Source organism: Halichoeres trimaculatus, unplaced genomic scaffold (assembly GCF_033239565.1).
Source record: "Halichoeres trimaculatus isolate MK-OKI-2021-1 unplaced genomic scaffold, fHalTri1.1 fHalTri1_scaffold_2, whole genome shotgun sequence".
Lineage (NCBI taxonomy): Eukaryota > Metazoa > Chordata > Actinopteri > Labriformes > Labridae > Halichoeres > Halichoeres trimaculatus.
This window is the reverse complement of record NW_027437180.1, coordinates 41,125,209-41,145,175: the sequence shown is the minus strand read 5'-3', so window position 1 is coordinate 41,145,175 and position 19,967 is coordinate 41,125,209. Positions and strand designations below refer to the sequence as shown.

Here is a 19,967-nt window from a genome sequence, read left to right as displayed (position 1 = left end):
TATCTATCTATCTATCTATCTATCTATCTCTTGTAGTACCTCTACTCAACGAGTGTCCCCCCTCTGTGTCCTAATTGAAATTCCAATTATGAGTGTATTGTGGTTCCTTAAAGGAGCTGCACAGCAACAAAGCGCATCACGGCAGCGCTGCTGTGCTACTGGCCCTTTAAGACATGTTTTGACTCCGCACGTGCTTGCCTTATATGGGAGCAGCATCAAAGGGTGACCGTTAGTTACCTCTGCTGCTGCTCTTCTCTCCGCTCCGCATCGAGCAGCGCTATAAAAGCCAGCTGGAGGAAAAAAAACTCTGTTTTGTCAGACACAGAGACGGAGGAGCGGAGGAGCGTGGAGGAGTAACGTTTAATTTCACTTCCTCCGGACGAGTGGAGTCGTTTTTGACGAAGAAAGAGTGGATATTCACAGCCCTCAGGATAGAGTCGGTGAGTTTTGAGGTTTTTCTTTATTTTGGGGAGTTCTGAGGAGATTTGTGAGTTTCTTTGTTGGTTCAACAATGAGATGTATGCCACCGTGTTAACGCTCAAACATATGCTACACCACTATTCCACAGCTAACCTTCATTTATGCTGTTGTTGTGCTTTTTTCACGCTGACTTCGAGTGATAAAAAAAAAGAAAATCTATTTGTTTTGAGTTGATGTAGCGCACGACATATTTTCCGTAAATTTGTCAAAGTTAGCAATTCAGAAAACACGTTTTAAAAAACTAAAATTAAACGTTAGTTAAAGTTGAAATGTAAACATGTGGTGAAATAAAATGACAAGCTTTAAATGTCTGTTTTCATCATGTATGAAAGTATCCTCTCTGACCGTCTGTGATTACGAAAAGCGACGAGTTAGAGGAAATTACATACGGAGCTTCCGGTTGGAATTTCAAAATAAAAGCCGCAAAGAAAGAAAGTCTCAAATTAACGCAGATTATTCGGTTTTGTTGCGAGGAAAGCACATTTTCACATCTTTTCTAAAATAATATTCTTGTTATATGACTAATTTGAGTTCTAAAAGGTTAGATGGACATCTTTAACAAGTTAGTCTTGTGAAAAATAAATATAGCGGTTTAACTCTGAAGGTCCATTTCCTCCACTCGTTCTCGTATTTCCGTGTCTTGACTTCAGTGGCTCAGCATCGCGGAGCTGAATGACCGACTGTAACCTCGATTCAGGAGAACAATGAAACACAAGTAATGAACTTTCTGACGATGATTTTTTGTATGAGATACGAAGCTTTTATTGTTTTTAGAGCTGTCACCGCGATAAAGTTGCTGCTTCCCTGAGAAAGGAAAAAGAATGAACATTTCTTTGTTTTCTTGAACGCTTTTTTCATTCGTTATTTTGTATTACTGATGCCACGGTCATTAAATGTTTACTCTAAGGTGTCAATCTGCAACGTCGATGAATTATGCTCCATTTTCTGTTTCCAAATCCCCTTTTTTCGTCTAAATCATCGACGCTCTTTCATCACATTTTCATCCTCGACATCTTCAACCACCTTTTTGTTTTAAATGTTGAATACCCTGCAGTGAGTGCTGTGAAACCGGTGAAGAAAATGAATAATTGCGGAAAAGGCTCCTGTATGAGTGTGATATAACACGTGAGCGAGAATTGATGGTAAACAAGTATAAAAAATGACATATTTTCGTTCGCCGCTAGGGGCGCACTGGCTCTGCACCATTTGTGCTCAGCAGAGAGCGTCTCTCATCTCTGCAGGAGATATGTTTTCACCTCCGTGTGAACGGAAATATGATAATACACGAAAGGAGAGGTCGACAGAAAAAGAAGGAAAGCTTCAGGGCTCAAAAACCACACAACACAAGCAAAAACAGCAGCTGGAGCAGTTTACATGGAGTCAGACGATGAAATGGTTAATTTTCATGAAAACATGATATCATCCCCCAATCTGAGACGTGAAATCAGAGGATAGTTTAATTCGACAACAGAATTGCTTGAAGCTTACAGATATGTTTGGATGAGAGCTGTTAAATAGCTTAAAATGTGATAAAGTTGCCCTTTTGCTTGTGTTTCTGCACACCTACAGATTTAGAAACATCTGTAAATGTAGGTGGTGTTTTGTTTCCTCACGCGCTTCATGTGGTGCAGTATGAAACACAATCAATTCAGGGGGAAACTGCCCTGAATCAACAATTGATTTGTTGTCTTGTAATGAAAAGTGAGTCAGTGTTGATGTTGGTGTTTTTGCACAAACACAGATCCATCCAAGGAATTAAAATGTTTGCTCAGAGTCTGTGGGTTCGTCTCCAACAGGTATTTAACATTTCTTCTCAATGAAACAGTTAAACGTGTACCCAGAGTGCTGCCATTAAAGCAGATGATTCATAACAGATGTGCCAGTGCAGGAGACGCAGCGTGGTGTTTGTTCATCCCAAAGTTCCTCTTGTTTTTTTTTTTTTATTGCAACATTTTCACAAAATTGCAGCCAAAGTGTGGAAAATTTGTACTTTCCAGTGAAGTTAAGAAAAACACTTTGTGTAACAATCTGTTCATCTGTATTTATCTCAATTTAACCCCATCTCACACGAATTAAAGCTGTGATGCTTTGAATTAGGTACACCCTCCACTGCTGGGCTCAGGATGAATAAGGTCTAATGATTGAATGAGAAAACGTGGCATAAAACCCACACCAAACGGGATGAATCATTTCATTATTTCTGAGTGATTCAGTGTTGAAGCTTGTGATTACATAGTCGAAAAGTAAAATCTAAGCAGTGAAATGAAGAACGATTGGTGTAGTTTCAATATTTACTTCAGCTCATTAAACAACATTTTCCAGCTGTAAAAAAAACACATGTTTTACTACGAAGAAGCAAAACTTTACAGTCAAATAACAGGGCTTCTGCAGAGCCTTAAAAATTCTTAAAAGGCATTAAATTCATGAATCTCAAAACAAGGCCATAGAAAGCCTTAAAATGTCTGAAATTAATCTTTCAAAGCAAATGTTTAGAATCTCTTTTAAAGATCTATTTTTATCCATATGCTTTTACTGGAGATTCTCGATAAACAAGTTTTAATTGTTGAAATTCTGCTTTTATTCTATTTTTTTATTATACCTTTTAAGTTTTTTCCTTGACAGTACATAGGCAGGATCTTAAATTCTATTTTTTTGTAGTTTTAATCTATTTTAATTTTATTTATTTATTTATTTATTTATTTAATGTCTTCCTTTCCTTTGTTTAGTGGTGGTTTCTAGCCTTATATATATATATATATATATATATATATATATATATATATATATATATATATATATATATATATATATATATATATATATTATGATTTTCATTTTTAATATAAAGCCTTAAAAATGGTAACTCATGTTAGTATGAGTATAAATCACCCCAAATCTTAAAACAAATGCTAATATTTATTTTTTATAAGTATTTCACCAAATGACTCTTGTGGTAACATCACCCCATCGCAATAGCAGAACCAACAAAAATGGGGACTCCATAAATTGTCCCTCACTCTGTTTAATTGATGTGGTGTTTTTTTTTCCATTTTATCGTAAAGTTGGTCTTAAATTTAATTCCAAATGCCATTAAAAAGTCTTAAAAAGTCTTATTTTTAACTTGCTATAAGTTGTAAGAACCCTGAAGAAACTGAAAAATCTAAAAATAAAATCAGTTTGTCTGATTTTTCTTGTTAAAATTGTCTTAACAGACTTATACGAGACTCATCTGCCTGACAAGTTCAGAAAATGTCTTATTTCAAGATACTTAAAGATAAACCTGTAGTCTGGATTACTTGTGAAGAGAAAGAAGGTGGTACTAGAAAAGTACTAATGCGTTGAGCACTTTTTTTATTCTCCTTTGGCAGGTTTCTTTTTTTATTATTTCATTACAATCCCTTTCTTCATCACTTCTCTTTTCAAATCTCAAAATAAGACATATTTCTAAACCTGTTAGAAGAGGTACACCTTGATCGAATAATCGAATAACCGATTAATTGATTAATCGATTATTCAATTAATCGATTAATCGATTAATGCTTAAATGATTGAATAGTTCATGTGACTGTTATCTCATACTTAAAATATGTTAATTACTCGCCCCTGGTTGTCATATGATAAATGCTTCAGAAAATGGTGGCAGGGCACCTGAATCTGATTGTTTTGTCTTTGAGTGACAAAAAACATCCATAAAACTACTGAAAATTGCTTTAGAAAGCTTGTGAGCCAGGGGTTAGTAAATCAATGGGAAAACAAAACTTTAAATGTAAAAAAAAAAAAAGAAAATCTAAATCATAATCCTCCATAAACCATAACGTTGCATTCTGTGGATCACCTTCAACTCTTGTTTAGATATCAGTTTTTACGGTGCCCTGTCACAGAGACATTAACGTGCTGTCATCCTGCTCTCTTTGGCACAAATCCCCTTTTTCTTTGCATAAAGCTCGTCAGCAGAAGTTTAAGCTTTTCACAGCAGCAAACATGAAATCGTTGGAAACTTTCTTCTCATGAACTTCTTATAGATTGCACGTTAATCAACTCCTTTGAGATTACACAAACGCTGTACGTTTTTAGTCCTGACCCATATAATCCTCCCTCGCTGCGCCCTTGTTGACCGTAATAAAGGACTTAAGGCTCTTGAGTCACCGAGTGGGCCTTGACTGCAAGGTGTTTGTCCCAGAAACAGGATTATGAGTGAAATTAGCAAAGTGATTTACACAAAACGACAAAGAGGAGTGTGAAACTCTTTCCTCCGATGGATGAATGGATGGATGAATGGTGGTGTGATCCAGCTGGTTACGTAAAACAAGGACTTTTGAATCTGCAAATAGGGTAAATAAATATTCCTACCCCACACATGTTTACAGAGAGGATGATTCACTTGTCTCCCAATAAAACTAACAAAACTGAGGGCCAAACTTCTGCCGTCTGTTTTATGTAACCTTGATTAAACCTTTCAGAGCTTTTGTTTCTCCAACAAAAGGACCGACCTCGGTCTTCAGTGAGAGCGTCTGCCAACATTTGCATGAAATGCATTCTTGAGGTGTGAATGAGGTGAAAAACTTGCTGATGAAAGGTTTTCCAGCCACTCTCCCCAAACGGCCCTCCACCCACTCATCCTTCCATGGGGAGCGACCTTTGGACGGATGAGTACATCAGGTGGAGCTGAATCTGCAGCTGTTTGCAGGTTTCTTCACTCATTCCTCCTCTTTTGCTGCTTGTCGCTGTGCCTCTGACTGCTCTTCACAGGTTGAACATCCTGCCGTCATCAGTGTAATGTCTCAGCTGCTTGTTTTGACTCTTTCTGACCATTTTATTCTTTCTCCTGCAGCTTTAACTCAACATGACTTTATCACACGTTGGTTTTACTGCGCTGATGTAGAGACTTTCTGTTCTGTTTTCACACCAGCTCTGTGCGTCAGCGTGTGAGAACTTTATCTTTTGGTAGAAACCACATCCTCTTCCAGACCACGGAAGCAGGACTCTGGAGGTTTTGTGAGCTGACCCCGTTGTCAGACGGTGTTAATAATTAGACCTGCCTCTCCAGGCCCCATGTAGACGCTAACCATCTCGTCTTGGGTCTTTGTCTTCACAGTGAGGAGCTGGAGCGTGCTCAGTGAGGTTGGGAAGACGTCAACATGGCAGTCTCCACTCAGCTGGGTCTACTGCTTTGGAAGAACTTCACGTACAGACGGAGACAGACGGTAAGAGTTTCAGATCACTGACTGAGGAAGAAAGCAACACTGCAAATCTGACGTACAAACAAATATGTCTTACTTTAGTCAAAACTGCCTCGTCAGACTTAATATGATAGCCCTGTGTTGCTGAGAAATGGGGTAAGAGTACAAAAAACTACACAAGTCGTCATTTTCTTTCTATTGGCAGATTTTGTGTGATGCAGAAAATCAGTAAATGCTCTCGCACCAAGATTTCATAAGAAAAAAAAAGGCAAAAATGCTCCAATTTATTGCAATTTTTCTTCTCTCCCCAATAACTGTAATTGATAGGACATAGATTATTACCTATATTCCAGTTTGAGCAGTATAATTATCTTATTTGATGCAAAAATTAGACTTTGAAATCTAGAAAATGCTTTTAATGTGCCAAATATTTACTAATTGTGCCTCCTTTACCAAGGATTCCTTAACTTTTTAGTTAGGGATGTCTGAGACTTGTAACACCCTGTAATGGGGATAAACTAACAGGAAAATCCCCAAACAGCCACAAAATGAACAGAATATACTTAGTTGAGCTGATTTGTATAAATAAGACCACCTAAATGCATTTTTTTCAGTGTTTCCTAAATTAATCTGGCTCCTCTGACACGGTCGTTATCCTGGATTCAAGATTCAGCTTTTTATTTCCATGTCGATACTGTCGACTGGAATTTGTTTCAGTGGGCGCCGCGCATGGACAACACTCACATTCACATTAACACTAAAGACAATTTATAAAAAAGATTTAAAACAAAAAAAAAAATCCACCTGATTTATAAACAGTCTAATAAAAGCTGGTCAGCTAATGAGATATGATAACTAAACAGAAATAAATTCGGTGCAGTAACCCACTGCGCTATGTGGCGTTGAAATGATGTATATTCAACATAATTCTTGACGTCCAAATCAGGTCTCCCTGATAACCTAAATAACTTCTCCCCAAGGTGCAGAATGAGAGCTTTTATCACGCCTTTTGACGTCATATGGAGGTCAGAGCATCGTCTAAAAAAGGTCTACTAATGACGCCTCAATATTTGGATCCATTTTGCACGTTGCTCTGACGTCTAGATATAGTTTTCCACAGACCAACCCAACACTGACGTGATCTGCATGTCTCTCTAACGTCAGATATTTGGAGGGAAGATACAATAAAATTGCACCTTTGTTTAAAAAAAGATCAAACATTTTCAGTTTTCAAAGCTTTAAATACAAATTTAATCTGTATTTTTGTTCATATTTTAACAATGATGGACGTCATTATGCAGCATCTAGACAGTTTCTGATTTTGGAAGTCATTTTGCATCCCCACACTGCAAGAAAATGTCTTTTTTAGGCTTAATATGAGCCACATTCACCTGACTAGTTCGGAAAAATGTCTTGTTTGAAGTTATTTAAAGACAAAAATGACGTCTGAATTGTTTGTAACAAGCAGAATATTAATAATTATGAAAAAATTTGCCTGGAGAAAAGTTGCTTTTATTAAGACGTTAATCTGTTTTCAAGCAAATTTTCCAAATATTTCTTTATTCCATTGGCAGATTTTTTTTTACTTGTTATCAGCAATTCAGGCTTCATTTCTGTCTTTAAGTAACTTGAAACAAGACATTTTTCTGGACGGTTAAGTTAAATGCAGGGGTGCACTGATCACAGTTTTCTGGCCTATCACTGACCTTTAAAAAGCCTGACCTGCCACAACTGATTTTTATTTTTTATTTTGTATAACTGACAGCATATTCCTTCAATGTTCCAGTCTTATTTTATTAAAAATCATTGAACAATACCTGTGAAACAATTAAGTCTGTATGTTTTAACTTCAACAACCAATAAAGTGTCCTAAGTTTTAGGTCTGAGAGCAAAAAGCAACAATGGATGGCTGTCAGACCTTCCTGGAGGTTTATAAGATCAGATTTATATGTAAGGATGGGCCGATTGCTGATCCCCCAAAATTAAGGAAATCAGCACTGATGGATCGATGCGTGTCTAATCTACCAACAACCAGTAAAGTGTCCTGAATTTTAGGTCTCAGAGCAAAAAACAACAAAGGCTGGCTGTCAGACCTTCCTGGAGGAAGGATGGGCCGATTGCTGATCCCCCAAAATAAAGAAAAACTGACACCGACCGATTGATGCATGTCTACTTCAAATACAAAATTAACATCTTATTTTGTTCATATTTTGTCAGTAATGGATGCCATCATATGATATCTAGACAGTTTTTGATTTTGAAAGTCATTTTGCAACCCCACACTGCAAAAACTGAAATCTCATCAAGTGTTTTTGTCTTATTTCTTGTGAGAAATGACTTATTAGACTAAATATGAGCCACATTCACCTGACTAGTCCAGAAAAAAATGTCTTGTTTCGAGTTGTTTAAAGACAAAAATGTGCAAATTTTTTTAAATCTTTGTCTTTAGATGCCTTGAAATAAGACATTTTTCTGGACTCAGGTGTAATAAGACAATTTTTTACTCAAAATAAGACAAAAACGCTTGATAAGATTTCATTTTTTTGCTGTGTAACTTTGGGAATTAATGTATGTCGTCAGGTTTCCTGAAAAACAAAAAAGAAGGAAAAGCCAAATATCAATTTTATGATATGTTTCTGTGGTTTTGCACATTTCCACTGTCTGCTGTGTTGTCTTTGAATTTCCTGTGAGTTTCCTCTGAATCAAGCATCTTATTACCGGTCATCTGGGCATCACAAAGACCGTTCCTCATTCATACGCCGCCCACAGCTCCTGATCCACTCAGCCTGAGAGGCTTCACAGTTTACAGATCTCTATGAGTCAGTCGACGGTGTGCTGATGACACATCTACATGTTTTATGTCCCTACTCTGCGCCCACACTCTCAAAGTTATGCTAATCAGATTCAGCTCTGGCTGCAGCGTGAGGGACACTCATCTGCATACAATGAAGTCATCTGAGCAGAAAGCCGTCCTCAGCGTGACGGCTGAAGCTGCTTCACACTCAGTCCACTGGTTTACAACAAAGGAGTCCAGTGCATTTTCTAAGACAGTGACTTTAGTCTTTATCCCCCGCGCTGCATGTCTGCCGGCTGGAGGCAGGACGAGCCATATGGAGCAGATGGACGAGTCGTAGTCCCTGTAAACCCCACAGACTCGTGCTGTCTCCCCCAATTAACCCACATAACCCAGTCTGATGGTGGGATTACAGTCCGCTAAAGAGGACAGCTACACACACATAGACACATCACTGAAAAACATGAGACGTGACACCGTTCAGAGATGATCAACTCAATCGTTTCCTGTTTAACACTTGGCGTCACGTTTTTGTCTCCACAGATCCAGCTGCTGATCGAGATCATCTGGCCCCTTTTTATCTTCTTCATCCTGATCTCTGTTCGAATTCACTACCCGCCCTACGAGCAGCATGAATGTAAGCTTCAGATTCACCTTCTCTTCAACACTTCCAAGAAAAATCAACATGTTATTGTCACAGAAGGATCTGCTCCGTTTGTCAATATTTGCCTGCCCTCTGCGAGCATGTGACAGGACCTTCGGCTCCTGGAAAAAGGGAATTGTGAAGTTGTTCTTTGAGCAGAGCTGCTTTCACAACCGGGGCCACGTTGCAGCTCAATACGATTATCACCGGTCCAAAGCACAAAAAAAGCCCCGTTCAGCATTTTCAAAGGCTTTTACGTTAGTGGGAAGGAAATCAGTGACCTGCAGCTGCATTAGTCAAACATCAGCTGAAACTCCTCAGATTAATGGATGCTCACTTTGAACTACGGGGAATTCAAAAAGTAGCTCCACAAATCCAACCAAGTGTCTTTATCTTATCTTTCAGAGCTAGCATGTGATGCAATGTCAGTGTAAGCATTTATTTATTTAGCACATTAACCCAGTGGTCTACAGGGTTCCTGCGGATCCTTGAAAAGTCTTAAAAGGCATTGAATTCATAATTCTAAAAATAAGGCCTTAATTGGCATTAAAATGTCTTAAATCCAAATTTCAAAAGTCTTAAAAATCTAACCACATTAATAAGATTTATGTTAGATTGAAAAAAAAAAATTTAGCAAAATGTATCTATTTTTCAAAAAGAATTCACTGATTTATTGTCATGGCAACATCGTGTAATCACAAAAGCAGAACTAACAAATCAGTGATGTGGCTGCACCAGGATCTTTCAGAGCAGACGCATGTCTTGGTTTTAACTACAGTGCCTGGAGAGGGAAAGAAAAGGTGAAAATCTGGCAAAAAAAAATCCAAAAGTGGCTTAGGAAAATTGATTATGGCAGCAAAATTGGAAAGTAAATTGAAAATTTAATGTCAAAAAAACATGAAAAAAATTCCAAAAATGTTTCTGACAGTGGCCAAAAAAAATGGGGGCAAACTAGAAATAAAGAAAAAAAAACGGGCTTAAAAAGTGGGACAAAGTGTATGAATAAAGGTCAAAAAAGGGATGAAATTGCAAAAACTGGGCAAAAATGGTACAACAGTGGAAAAAGGATGATAAATAGGTGCATAATAGGTATGAAATTGCAAAAAAAATAAAATAAAATGTGGAAAAATGTTTAAAAAAATCCATTGGTAGTTTAAGAAAGTAGTCTTTGGCAGCAAAATTGGGAATTAAATTTGATATTAAATTTGAAAAACATGTAAAAGTTACAAAAATGTTTCTGACAGTGGCTAAAAAACTATGACTGGGGGGCAAAATAGGCATAAAGCTGTAAAAATGGGGTTAAAAAGAAGACAAAAAGTGATGTTTTATTTAAAATAAACACTGGGTCAAAATGGCCTCTCACCCAGGTAAATCATGTGGTGTTTTTATTTTGTTTTTTTTGTTTCAATTGTGGTTTGTTGTCGACTTGGTCTTAAATTTGATTTCAAACGGCTTAAAAAAAGTCTTAAATAGTCTTAAATTTAACTTGGCTTAAGCTGTAGGAACCCTGGGTCTACAAACAATAAAAACAATTAAAGCATCAAACAAAAATGGAAAAAACTACAAAAGACCCAATAAAATTGGCTTGACATGCCAAAGGCCAAAGTGTGTCTTGAAGAGTTTTAAAAGCAGTCACAACTCAATTAACCCAGTGAACTCCAGGGAACCAGGTCAAAATCTCTCCCTCCTTTGCCCCCTATACTTATCTTTACAGTGAAGGAGGTAGTTAGCATCAGCTAATTGCTGCAGTAGTTGTAAACTCAGCTGATAAGAGTGCAGACAGCTGTAAACTTGATGTCAGTGCTTTGAAATCTGTCTCCACTGCAGAAAACTGAAGTCTCAAAAAGAGTTTTTGTCTTATTTTCAGTAGAAATTGTCTTGTAAGACTTAATATGAGCCACATTTGTGTAGAAAGTCCAGAAAAACATCTTATTTCAACTTTTTTACAGACAAAAATGGGATCTGATTTGCTTGTAAGAAGTAAGAAAAATCTGCCGATTTCAAGCAGTTTTCTTCTTCCATTGGCAGATTTTTTTTCTGTACTTGTTAAAAGCAATTCAGACCTCATTTTTGTCTTTGAATCTTTTGATATGAGACACATTTAGCCCATCGTTCCAGAAAATTGTCCTTGTTTTGCGTAAAATCCAACAATTTGACTTCAAGTGAGACAAAATATTTGATAAGATTTCACTTTTTTTGCCGTGTCCATTACGGTGGATTTGATCATTTTTAAGAAACAGCTTCCTGAGATTTAAAGTGATCTTGAAATATTCTCACTTTAATATACAGGCGGTCCTCGAGTTACGAACAAGTCCAAATACGAACCAAATACACAAATTATACTTATAATTACGGAGCACAAACACAGAAAATCAACACTATGACCGATGACACTACATCTGTGAGAAACAAGATCTGAGATAGTCTGCTTATCTAAAACTAAACTACAGACTGAGTTTACAAAGTTTGATTGTTTTCATGTAACAAATGACAAATAAATACATTACCGTGTTGCTTTGCATCCTGGGAAATGTTAAGAACAAAGAAAAGTTGAGTTGAAACGAAGATCTGCTCTCTAAAACAAAAGTTTGTCTTAGCATGAGTCCCGTCTTTAGAACAGTGGGTGATGGGGCTCATGGGAAATGTAGTCTTATCCCTGAAAAAACATTCAGCAACCTGAAATTCATCCCTGTGTTTTTCTGTCTTAGGCCATTTCCCCAACAAGGCCATGCCCTCAGCCGGCACCCTGCCCTGGGTACAGGGCATCATCTGTAACGCCAACAACCCCTGCTTCAGGAACCCCACGCCTGGAGAGAGTCCCGGGGTGGTCGGGAACTTCAACGACTCGATGTGAGTAGGATTCATGGATCAAAAGTGGAGCCCCTGGAGTGCAGACAATCATTTATTGATGTTTTGTAAAATATTTCTCAAACGGAGCTCTGAACCAGGCCAAAAGATGTGAAGCAGCTTGTTAAATATTCTCCCTTCCTGTCCAGAATCTCCCGTCTGTTCATCGATGCCAAGAAGATCCTGCTGTACTCTCAGAACGATAAAAGCTACGAGGGCTACAAAGGGCTGCTGAGGGCTCTCAGGAAGCTGCAGAAGAACACTGCCCGTAAGGACACACTTCTCTTTTTTTCCAGTGTTGTGTCTGAGCAGTTTCTGAATGGCTGAGATCACCCAGTGTTTCGTTTTCTTGGCGGCTTGCTCGTTAAAACAGAAAGAGGAACACTCCCACACAGCTGTGCATGGAGATGTGATGTAACTGAGACTCACAGTAACAGTTTATTCACACGTTGCTGTCGATGCTTCTCAGCTTGGGGTCATTTTCAGTAGAAACAGATCATTTTTACCCATTTAGCAGCAATTCAGCTCATATTTTTGTCTGTAGCATCTTTAAATAAGACACTTTTCTGAATGCATCTGGTGAGTTTTGCTCTTATTAAGCCGAAAGAGACAAGTTGTACTTAAAATAAGATGCAAACAGTAGCTAATACTGCAAAAAAACTGTGATAATATCGAGTATTTTTCTATATGAAACTTTAATGCAACATTTTGGTCTATGAAACTGGCCAGTGGGCAGGATTTTTCTTTCTCTTCTGGTAAATTTGGACATTTTTGACGTTGGACATTTCTGGAATAATCTCTCAATACAAGTAACTTTTCTCTTGTTCCATTGGAAAAGTTTTTTTTTACTTGTTTCAAGCAATTCAAACCTCATTTTTGTCTTTAAATAACTTGCAACAAAACATTTTTCTGGACTAGTCAAGTGAAAGTGGCTCATATCAAATCTAAAAAGACATTTTGTACACTGTAAACCCAGGTGAGTTGAGTTTACTTAACATCTTAAGTACTTTCGATAATGATGGAAAATCATTCTTGTGAATGTCCTCAAGCAAATAAACCTGATGCCAATTTGCTACAAATTTGAATATTAAATAATTTAAAAAAATGTTGCATATCACTGTAAAACATAATAAGTTGACTTTACTCAAAGCTAAAAGATGTGAGATCAATAAATTTGCCTTATGAATTAAGTAAATGTAACAATAATTTTTTTATTCTTCAGGTGGTATAGGTTGTCAGTACTCCATGGCACTGACTGGTGGTCTGTGCTCCATAGCACGTACCTATTGTACCTATTGACTTTTGAAGTGCGCCTTATAGTTAATATATTAATAGATACGATTCTTGACTGGGCTATCATTTTATTTTGGCCAATTCTCAAAATGTATAAAAACATATTTATTTTTGACACAGACAGCCCATTTTTAAAGTAAAGTCAACTTATCGGAATTTACAGTGTAAAGGCCTCTTCACACTGAGCATGTTTTGTTTATCCAAAACATACACACATTAAAAATAAATTGATCCCATGATATGTCAATCGTGTTGGCACACTGACTCTGAAACTTTTTTTCGTCATTATTTTTTTTTCAGAACAGGTTCGATTTTTCGCGTTTTTTTGCATCTGTCCAGCTCATTTCCTGGGTAGTTTGACTATTCAGAGATGCCTTAGGCTGCGTGCAACATCGCATTTTCACATTTTCTTACATATTTTTTCTACACATTTTGGGCGATGTTTCGTTAATGAATGAAGACTTGTGTGAGTGTGTGTGTGTGTGTGTGTGTGCAAATTTTTCGCAAATAATACAAAATAAACGCATCGGATTCAGTGTGCAAGGTGTCTGTGCGTGACGTTTTTTTCTGTTTTTTTTTCATCCGTAAAAACAGACTCAGTGTGCAAAGATCTCGAAGCATTGACTGCAGATCAATGCTAAGAGGAGCACAGACAGCTGGTCCATGCTGTAACGCACAGACTAACAGTCTGTGTTGTGGAGCACAGACAACCTGTGCCGCTCCTGCACGCCTAAAAGTGCAGCAGCGTCCCCTCCTCGCTCATGGTTACGTAACACAGTCTCAGAAACTAATGGTTTTAAGTTGTGCTTACTTAAACAGTAAAAAAAGTTAAATCTACTCAGTTTCAACGCTGAAAACTCAGACATTTGAGTAAATTTAACTCACAAATTTAAAGGTTTAATAGCTTTATCCAATTGAAACTAGTGAAAATAAGACAAAAGACTGGGTAAGATCTCAGTTTGTTCCTGTGTAGATTTATTTCTGCAGCTTGGTTGAGTCTCAAATTCTGGCAGATGAACAGCCAGAGAAAAACCTCAGATAAGGGACATGTTAAAACATTTAAAGTATCTGTCAGGATCAGTTTCTCAGTCTAGAAAACAGAGCTACAGCCAGCTCTGAGGGGACGCTGTGCCCCTTCCTTATCTCTGCCGCCAGCTGTTGCAGAATCAGCTCCCAGAAGCCAGTGGGTGCTTCACTTTCTTTCCTGTGCTGGAAATGATACAATACAGGAAAAACATAAAATTATATGCTACTGTTACACAATCACTGCATCTGATATGAAAACGCTTATTTCTCTGTGTCTGAGACGACTGCTCACATGCTTCTTTCTTCGTCTTCAGCTCGCAGATCTGTTGGTTTAACTTATGAACTAGCGAGAAGGAGAGATTCCTCTTTATGACACGGGCTGTTTTTGAGGCAGAGAAAGGTCATCTTGTAAAAATAACCCCTGTTGACTGCGCTGACTGTGTCAAGGCAACCTGATAACAGAAGAATCTTGCTGAACAATGATTTCTTTTTTCTTCACTTGGCTGAAAACACAGATGTCAGAGTCTGACTCGCTGGGAGTAAGCCCTGACAAAAGATAGCACGATGTCCTGAAAATCACATTAATACTGGATTAAATGGAGCATAATGATGAGGAGGAGCAGGAGCAGTAAACAGCGCTGAGGAAACAGGCTAATAATTATCGCTGCTCCTGTATTTGTTGTGTTACCTCAGTGATGCTTGAGAGGCTGAATTAAGCAGAATCTATCCTGAGAAATTATGCAACGAAACAGAACAATCGAGGTTCTTGTTGTTGTGGCTGCCTTCTGCTCTGTTCGCCCAGAGGTACAGTACGTTACGCAACGGCTCCACAAGGCATAGCACGACCTTCAGAGGGGAAGATTACAGAGGAATACTGCTCATAACCCAGCTCTTTGACACATTAGCATCATGTGCTCCTCTGTCTGGATCTACCACACTGCAAAATCAGCCCCAATATCACTGGTTACAGGTTAATTTAGATTGCTACTTCTTAGCGTTTAGTTTGGTTCGTCCAGGACTGGATTGGTCTATGGCAGGTCTAGGTCTCTATGACAACACCACGCCAGCTGACCAAGTTTGGTAGTGAGAAGAGCTACAAACTATTTCTATGATTAATTTTGTAGTGGTGGTGGACACAGGAGCCTAATGGCCCTTTTCCACTAGCACGCCGTGGCCCGACTCTACGCGTTTTCCACCAGCCCGGTTCTTTGACCACCAGGGTCAGCTTGGTGACACTGCGTCTACGTCATTTTAAGCCCGACACAACAATCGAAAACAATGGAGCACTTGGAGGCAATAGTATACTTGCTGCTCGGCCTGTGGCTTTGTGTCACAAACAAAATGAAAGAGGAAAGCAGAAGTTTCAGTTGTTATTTAGGGGCCGTTCACACCACAACGATTTTAGACTGAAACGCAAAATTTAGTTGCGTTTCAGCCTCGCGTTTACACGAAAACCACATTTCAGCCAACTTCAAACACAAACTTTTGAAAACAGCCTCCAGAGTGGGATTTTTCTGTGATGCTGCAGACACCGTTGCCGTGGAAATGCTGACTTCACACTCTGCTTTGTGTAAGCAACAATACAACAGGTCAACAGCACCGTTGTTGCGATTGTCGCGAATTAGCATGTTGTGCTTGTGCTGCTCAATCTGCTGAATCTGTGAATGAGCATCTGTTGCTCCACTTCTGCTCTTAGCATTTACCAACACATCAGATGATCAGCCCAACTCTACTTCAGAGGAGATCTACCAAAAAACTGCTTCTGGACAAGACAGTTATAGCGCCACCTACAGGCCTGGCATGCTTACTACAGCGTTTTCAGTCCCTCAGCATTTCTGTGTAAAAGTTGGGCATCACACTCATGATTCATCGACAACAACATTTTCTGACCAGTTAGTAGCTGGCAGAGCGGAGTAGGTACTAAAACTAGCTTGTTTTAGGAGGTACCAGGCCAGTGGAAACACGCTGCAAATCGAGTAGGGCCGAGGCGTGCTAGTGGAAAAGGGCCATAAACTGTTGGACAGAAAAAGGACAGAAGAGTGGAAGAAAGCTGAATGCTAATTAGCCTTTAGCTGGGCTGTATCACTCCATAACACAGGAGCTAATCTGTTTGTGCTAATGTTGCCTCCAACCCACAGTCAGCAGTTATTCTGCAGTGGTCTGTTCAAACTTGAGAGTCTATCAATAAAATGAAGAGTGAGGTTACATTAGCTCTGATTGGTAGATGACTGGCAGGACATAGCTAACCAAGATTCACTAACGTTACAAGCTACGGACTTGTCTTAGAGCTAAATATAAACAGCTACTAAACTACATACAAACTGACAGTGTTACTTGTTGTCACGTTAGCCTACAGATATGTCTGAGCGTCAGGCTGCCGATAGCGCTACATTTAGCCAGCTGCTACGTTTGCTTGATGTCACGTTTCAAACGGTAGCGCTACGTAACTGTACTGATAAATACCTTACCTCGACGTGTTGTATCCAGTAAAAAATTGTCTTGAACGAAGAAAATTTGTTTTGATCCGATCTCCATTCAATCCCAAAACAAACACACGCCTCGTTAAAAATAATTTACGACAGTGTGCGGAGACTCCGGGCCACAAGGTGGCGAGGGAGTGCAATCAAAACAGATCCCCCCACTAGCATCATTAAAAGTTTTTGTCTCATTTTTGATAGAAAATGTCTTTTTAGACTTAATATGAGCCACATTCACCTGACCAGTCCAGAAAAATGTCTCATTTCAATTTATTAAGACACAGAAATGAGGTCTGAGTTGCCTGTTAAAAGTTAAAAAAAAAAAAAAACAGGAAATGAAGTAAGAAAAATGAGCTTGTTTTAAGATATTAATCTAATCTTGGCAGGCACATTACTCTAGTTCTCAAAAGACATTTTACTAAAACCAAGAGAAAAACACTTGATAAGATTTCAGTTTCTTGCAGTGTTTCAGTAAATGATTCACTTTAAAGTGGAAGCAGCTCAGTCTGTGGTCTGTATTGATGTTCTCCTCCTCTTTCTGCTCTCCTTCAGCGCTTTTGTCGACCTCATCACGATTGATTTTTAAATGCACACTGATCTAATGCTCCCTGATCTCACACTGCACTCTATAAACGGTAAAGATCCACGTGAGGGAATGCACAGATCCTGGATGGAAACGTGTGTTTGATGCAGGAGGAAAACATAAACATGGCACCAGCTGATGCTTGCTGACGCTATAGGAATCAGAGCAGCTGATGGAGGCCCTCACGTGTTGGTTAATAATTCAGCCTCTGATGGGGTCAGGGTTTGATGTTTAAAGTGAGGAAGGATTAGCGCTTTCCCATTGGATGTAACATACAGGATGTTCCTTCGTTTAATCAGGACTGATGCTTTTCTGCTGGATGGGCTCACTTGGCGTGACACAGCAGATAGATGAGAGACAGGAAATCAATAGGCAGACAGTTTTTAAGGAATGGGTGATGCAATAATTTCTCAGAAAGACTGAGAGATAAATCTGGTCTGATCCTCAGGAGGAGACTCTTTAAATGCTGCAGGATGTTTCTCATCTTGTCACAGAGAAGTTTTTAACATTTATAGCTTCTTACCACCGTCATATTTCATCTGCCTGCCTCTTTTTAAGTTTCTATTTGATGCTTAAGCTTGATTTAGGGGAAGAAAAAATGATGTTTTTGCTTTTTTTCATCTGTAGATGTGTGTGTAAGTGTCAACACTCACATTCTGTAACACACACATATAGTAAACATGCTCCTGCTCCTCAACGCTAAAAGAAACAGAGGTCGCCTCACTGCAACAATGAAAGTCTAAACAAATGTTTCTGTCTTATTTTTGGAGAAAAAAAAGTCTATGTCACTTAAAATGAGCCATATTCACCTGAAAAGTCCAGAAAAATGTCTCATTTTGGAAGCATTACAAGACAATAATGATGAAAGAAAAATGTCTAAATACAAGAAACAGAACAAGAACATTTTTCTTTCCCAAGATGAAGTTAAAAAAACTGAAATTTTATCAAGTGTTTTTGTCCCATTTTCAGTAGAAAATGTCTTTTTATACTTTATATGAGCCACATTAAACTGACCAGTTCAGGAAAATGTCTTATTTCAAGACATTGAAAGACAAAACTGAGGTCTGATCCGCTTGTAACAAGTAAAAAATTGACAAACCATTGAAGGAAAAAGAAAAATCGGCTTGAAACTCAAAAGACCTCATTTCTATTTTTAGAAAACTTAAAACAAAACATTTTTTCTGGACTGACCAGGTGAATGTGGCTCATATCAAGTATAAGAAGACAAATTCTACTGATAATAAGACAAAAACACTTGATAAGTTTAATTTTTTTACAGTGTAAAAGCAGGTGTCATTTTTTTGTCTTTTAAAATCTCTTTTATTGGACTTTTTAGGTGAATTTGGCTCAAATGAAGTCCAATAAAAAGTTTTACAAGAAATTGGATGTGATATTTACAGAGAGGTTAAAGAAATACATTAAGGTTTTATCAACTTCACCTACACTGCAAAAAATGAGATCAAATCAAGTGTCTTACTACACTCAATTTCAGCCACATTCAACTGCTCAGCGCAGAAAAAAGTCTTGTTGTAAGTTAAAAAAGGTCTGAATTGCTGGTTAGAAGGTTTAAAAAAAACCAGTGGAACAAGAAAAATTTGCTTTGAACAAAAATGTTTTTAAACAAGTAACTTTTCTCTTGTTCCATTGGCAGATTTTTTTGACTTGTTACAAACAATTCAGACCTCATTTTTGTCTTTAATTGACCCAACAGTTGGTAAATACCTTTAATTATTGAATCAGGTAAAAAGTGGTCTCAAATAAAGAAAATTTGTGTTGGAATCAAGATCCATTCTCCATTCATTTCCAAAACAAACACGGGCCTTGTTGAGATGCACGTCTTCACGACAGTGTGCCTCCTCACAGCCTCTTTAGCATCCCAGTTCCAAAACATTAGAATTTACTGGCTGTGTTTCTAATAGATCTGACTTTACACTGCAAAAAATTGAAAACTTATCAAGTGTTTTTGTCTTATTTTGAGTAAAAAAATTCTCATTGTACTTGATATGGGTCTGAAAAATGTCCCGCGTTAAAGTTATTTTAAGACAAAATGAGGTCTGATGTGCTTATGACAAAGGTAAAAATAAAAGTAAAAATCTTGTACCATCGGCAGATCTTTTTTTTTCTTGTTATAAGAAATTTAGACCTAACTTTTGCCTTTAAATAACTTGAAATAAGACATTTTTCAGGACTGGTCAGGTGAATGTGGCTCATATTATGTCTTAAAAGACATTTTCTACTGAATTGAGACAAAAATACTTGTTAAGATTTCAGTCTTTCCAGTGTACAACCTGCTTTTCACACTGCAAAAAACTGAAATCTTATCAAGAGTTTATGTCTTATTATTAGTCAAAATTGTCTTTTTAGACTCAATATGAGCCACATTCAACTGGTCAGTCCAGAAAAACCTTCTTGATTCAAGTTATTGAAAGACAAAAATGAGGTCTGAATTGTTTGTAACAAGTTAAAAAATCTGCCAATGGAACAAGAAAGATTTGCTAGAAAATTAGCTAAAGACTAAAATATTGTCTTAATACGAGTACCTTTTTTCTTGATCCATTGGCAGATATTTTTAACTTGTTACAAGCAATTCAGACCTCATTTTTGTCTTTAAATGACTTGAAATAAGACATTTATCTGGACTGGT

General features: G+C 37.9%; 1 protein-coding gene across 3 annotated transcripts in view; it reads left to right on the top strand.

Annotated features, from left to right (window-relative positions):
* The first annotated feature begins 281 nt into the window (after positions 1 to 281).
* Positions 282 to 19,967, top strand: part of LOC141787116 (phospholipid-transporting ATPase ABCA1-like) — a 62,798-nt gene continuing 43,112 nt past the window's right edge. For all 3 annotated transcript variants that reach the window (XM_074665360.1, XM_074665359.1, XM_074665358.1), the window contains exons 1-5: positions 282 to 440; positions 5,576 to 5,684; positions 8,998 to 9,091; positions 11,806 to 11,947; positions 12,094 to 12,212. In XM_074665360.1, coding sequence (XP_074521461.1) covers positions 5,619 to 5,684; positions 8,998 to 9,091; positions 11,806 to 11,947; positions 12,094 to 12,212 — 421 coding nt within the window. In that variant the 5' untranslated portion in view covers positions 282 to 440; positions 5,576 to 5,618. The remainder of the gene's footprint in view (positions 441 to 5,575; positions 5,685 to 8,997; positions 9,092 to 11,805; positions 11,948 to 12,093; positions 12,213 to 19,967) is intronic.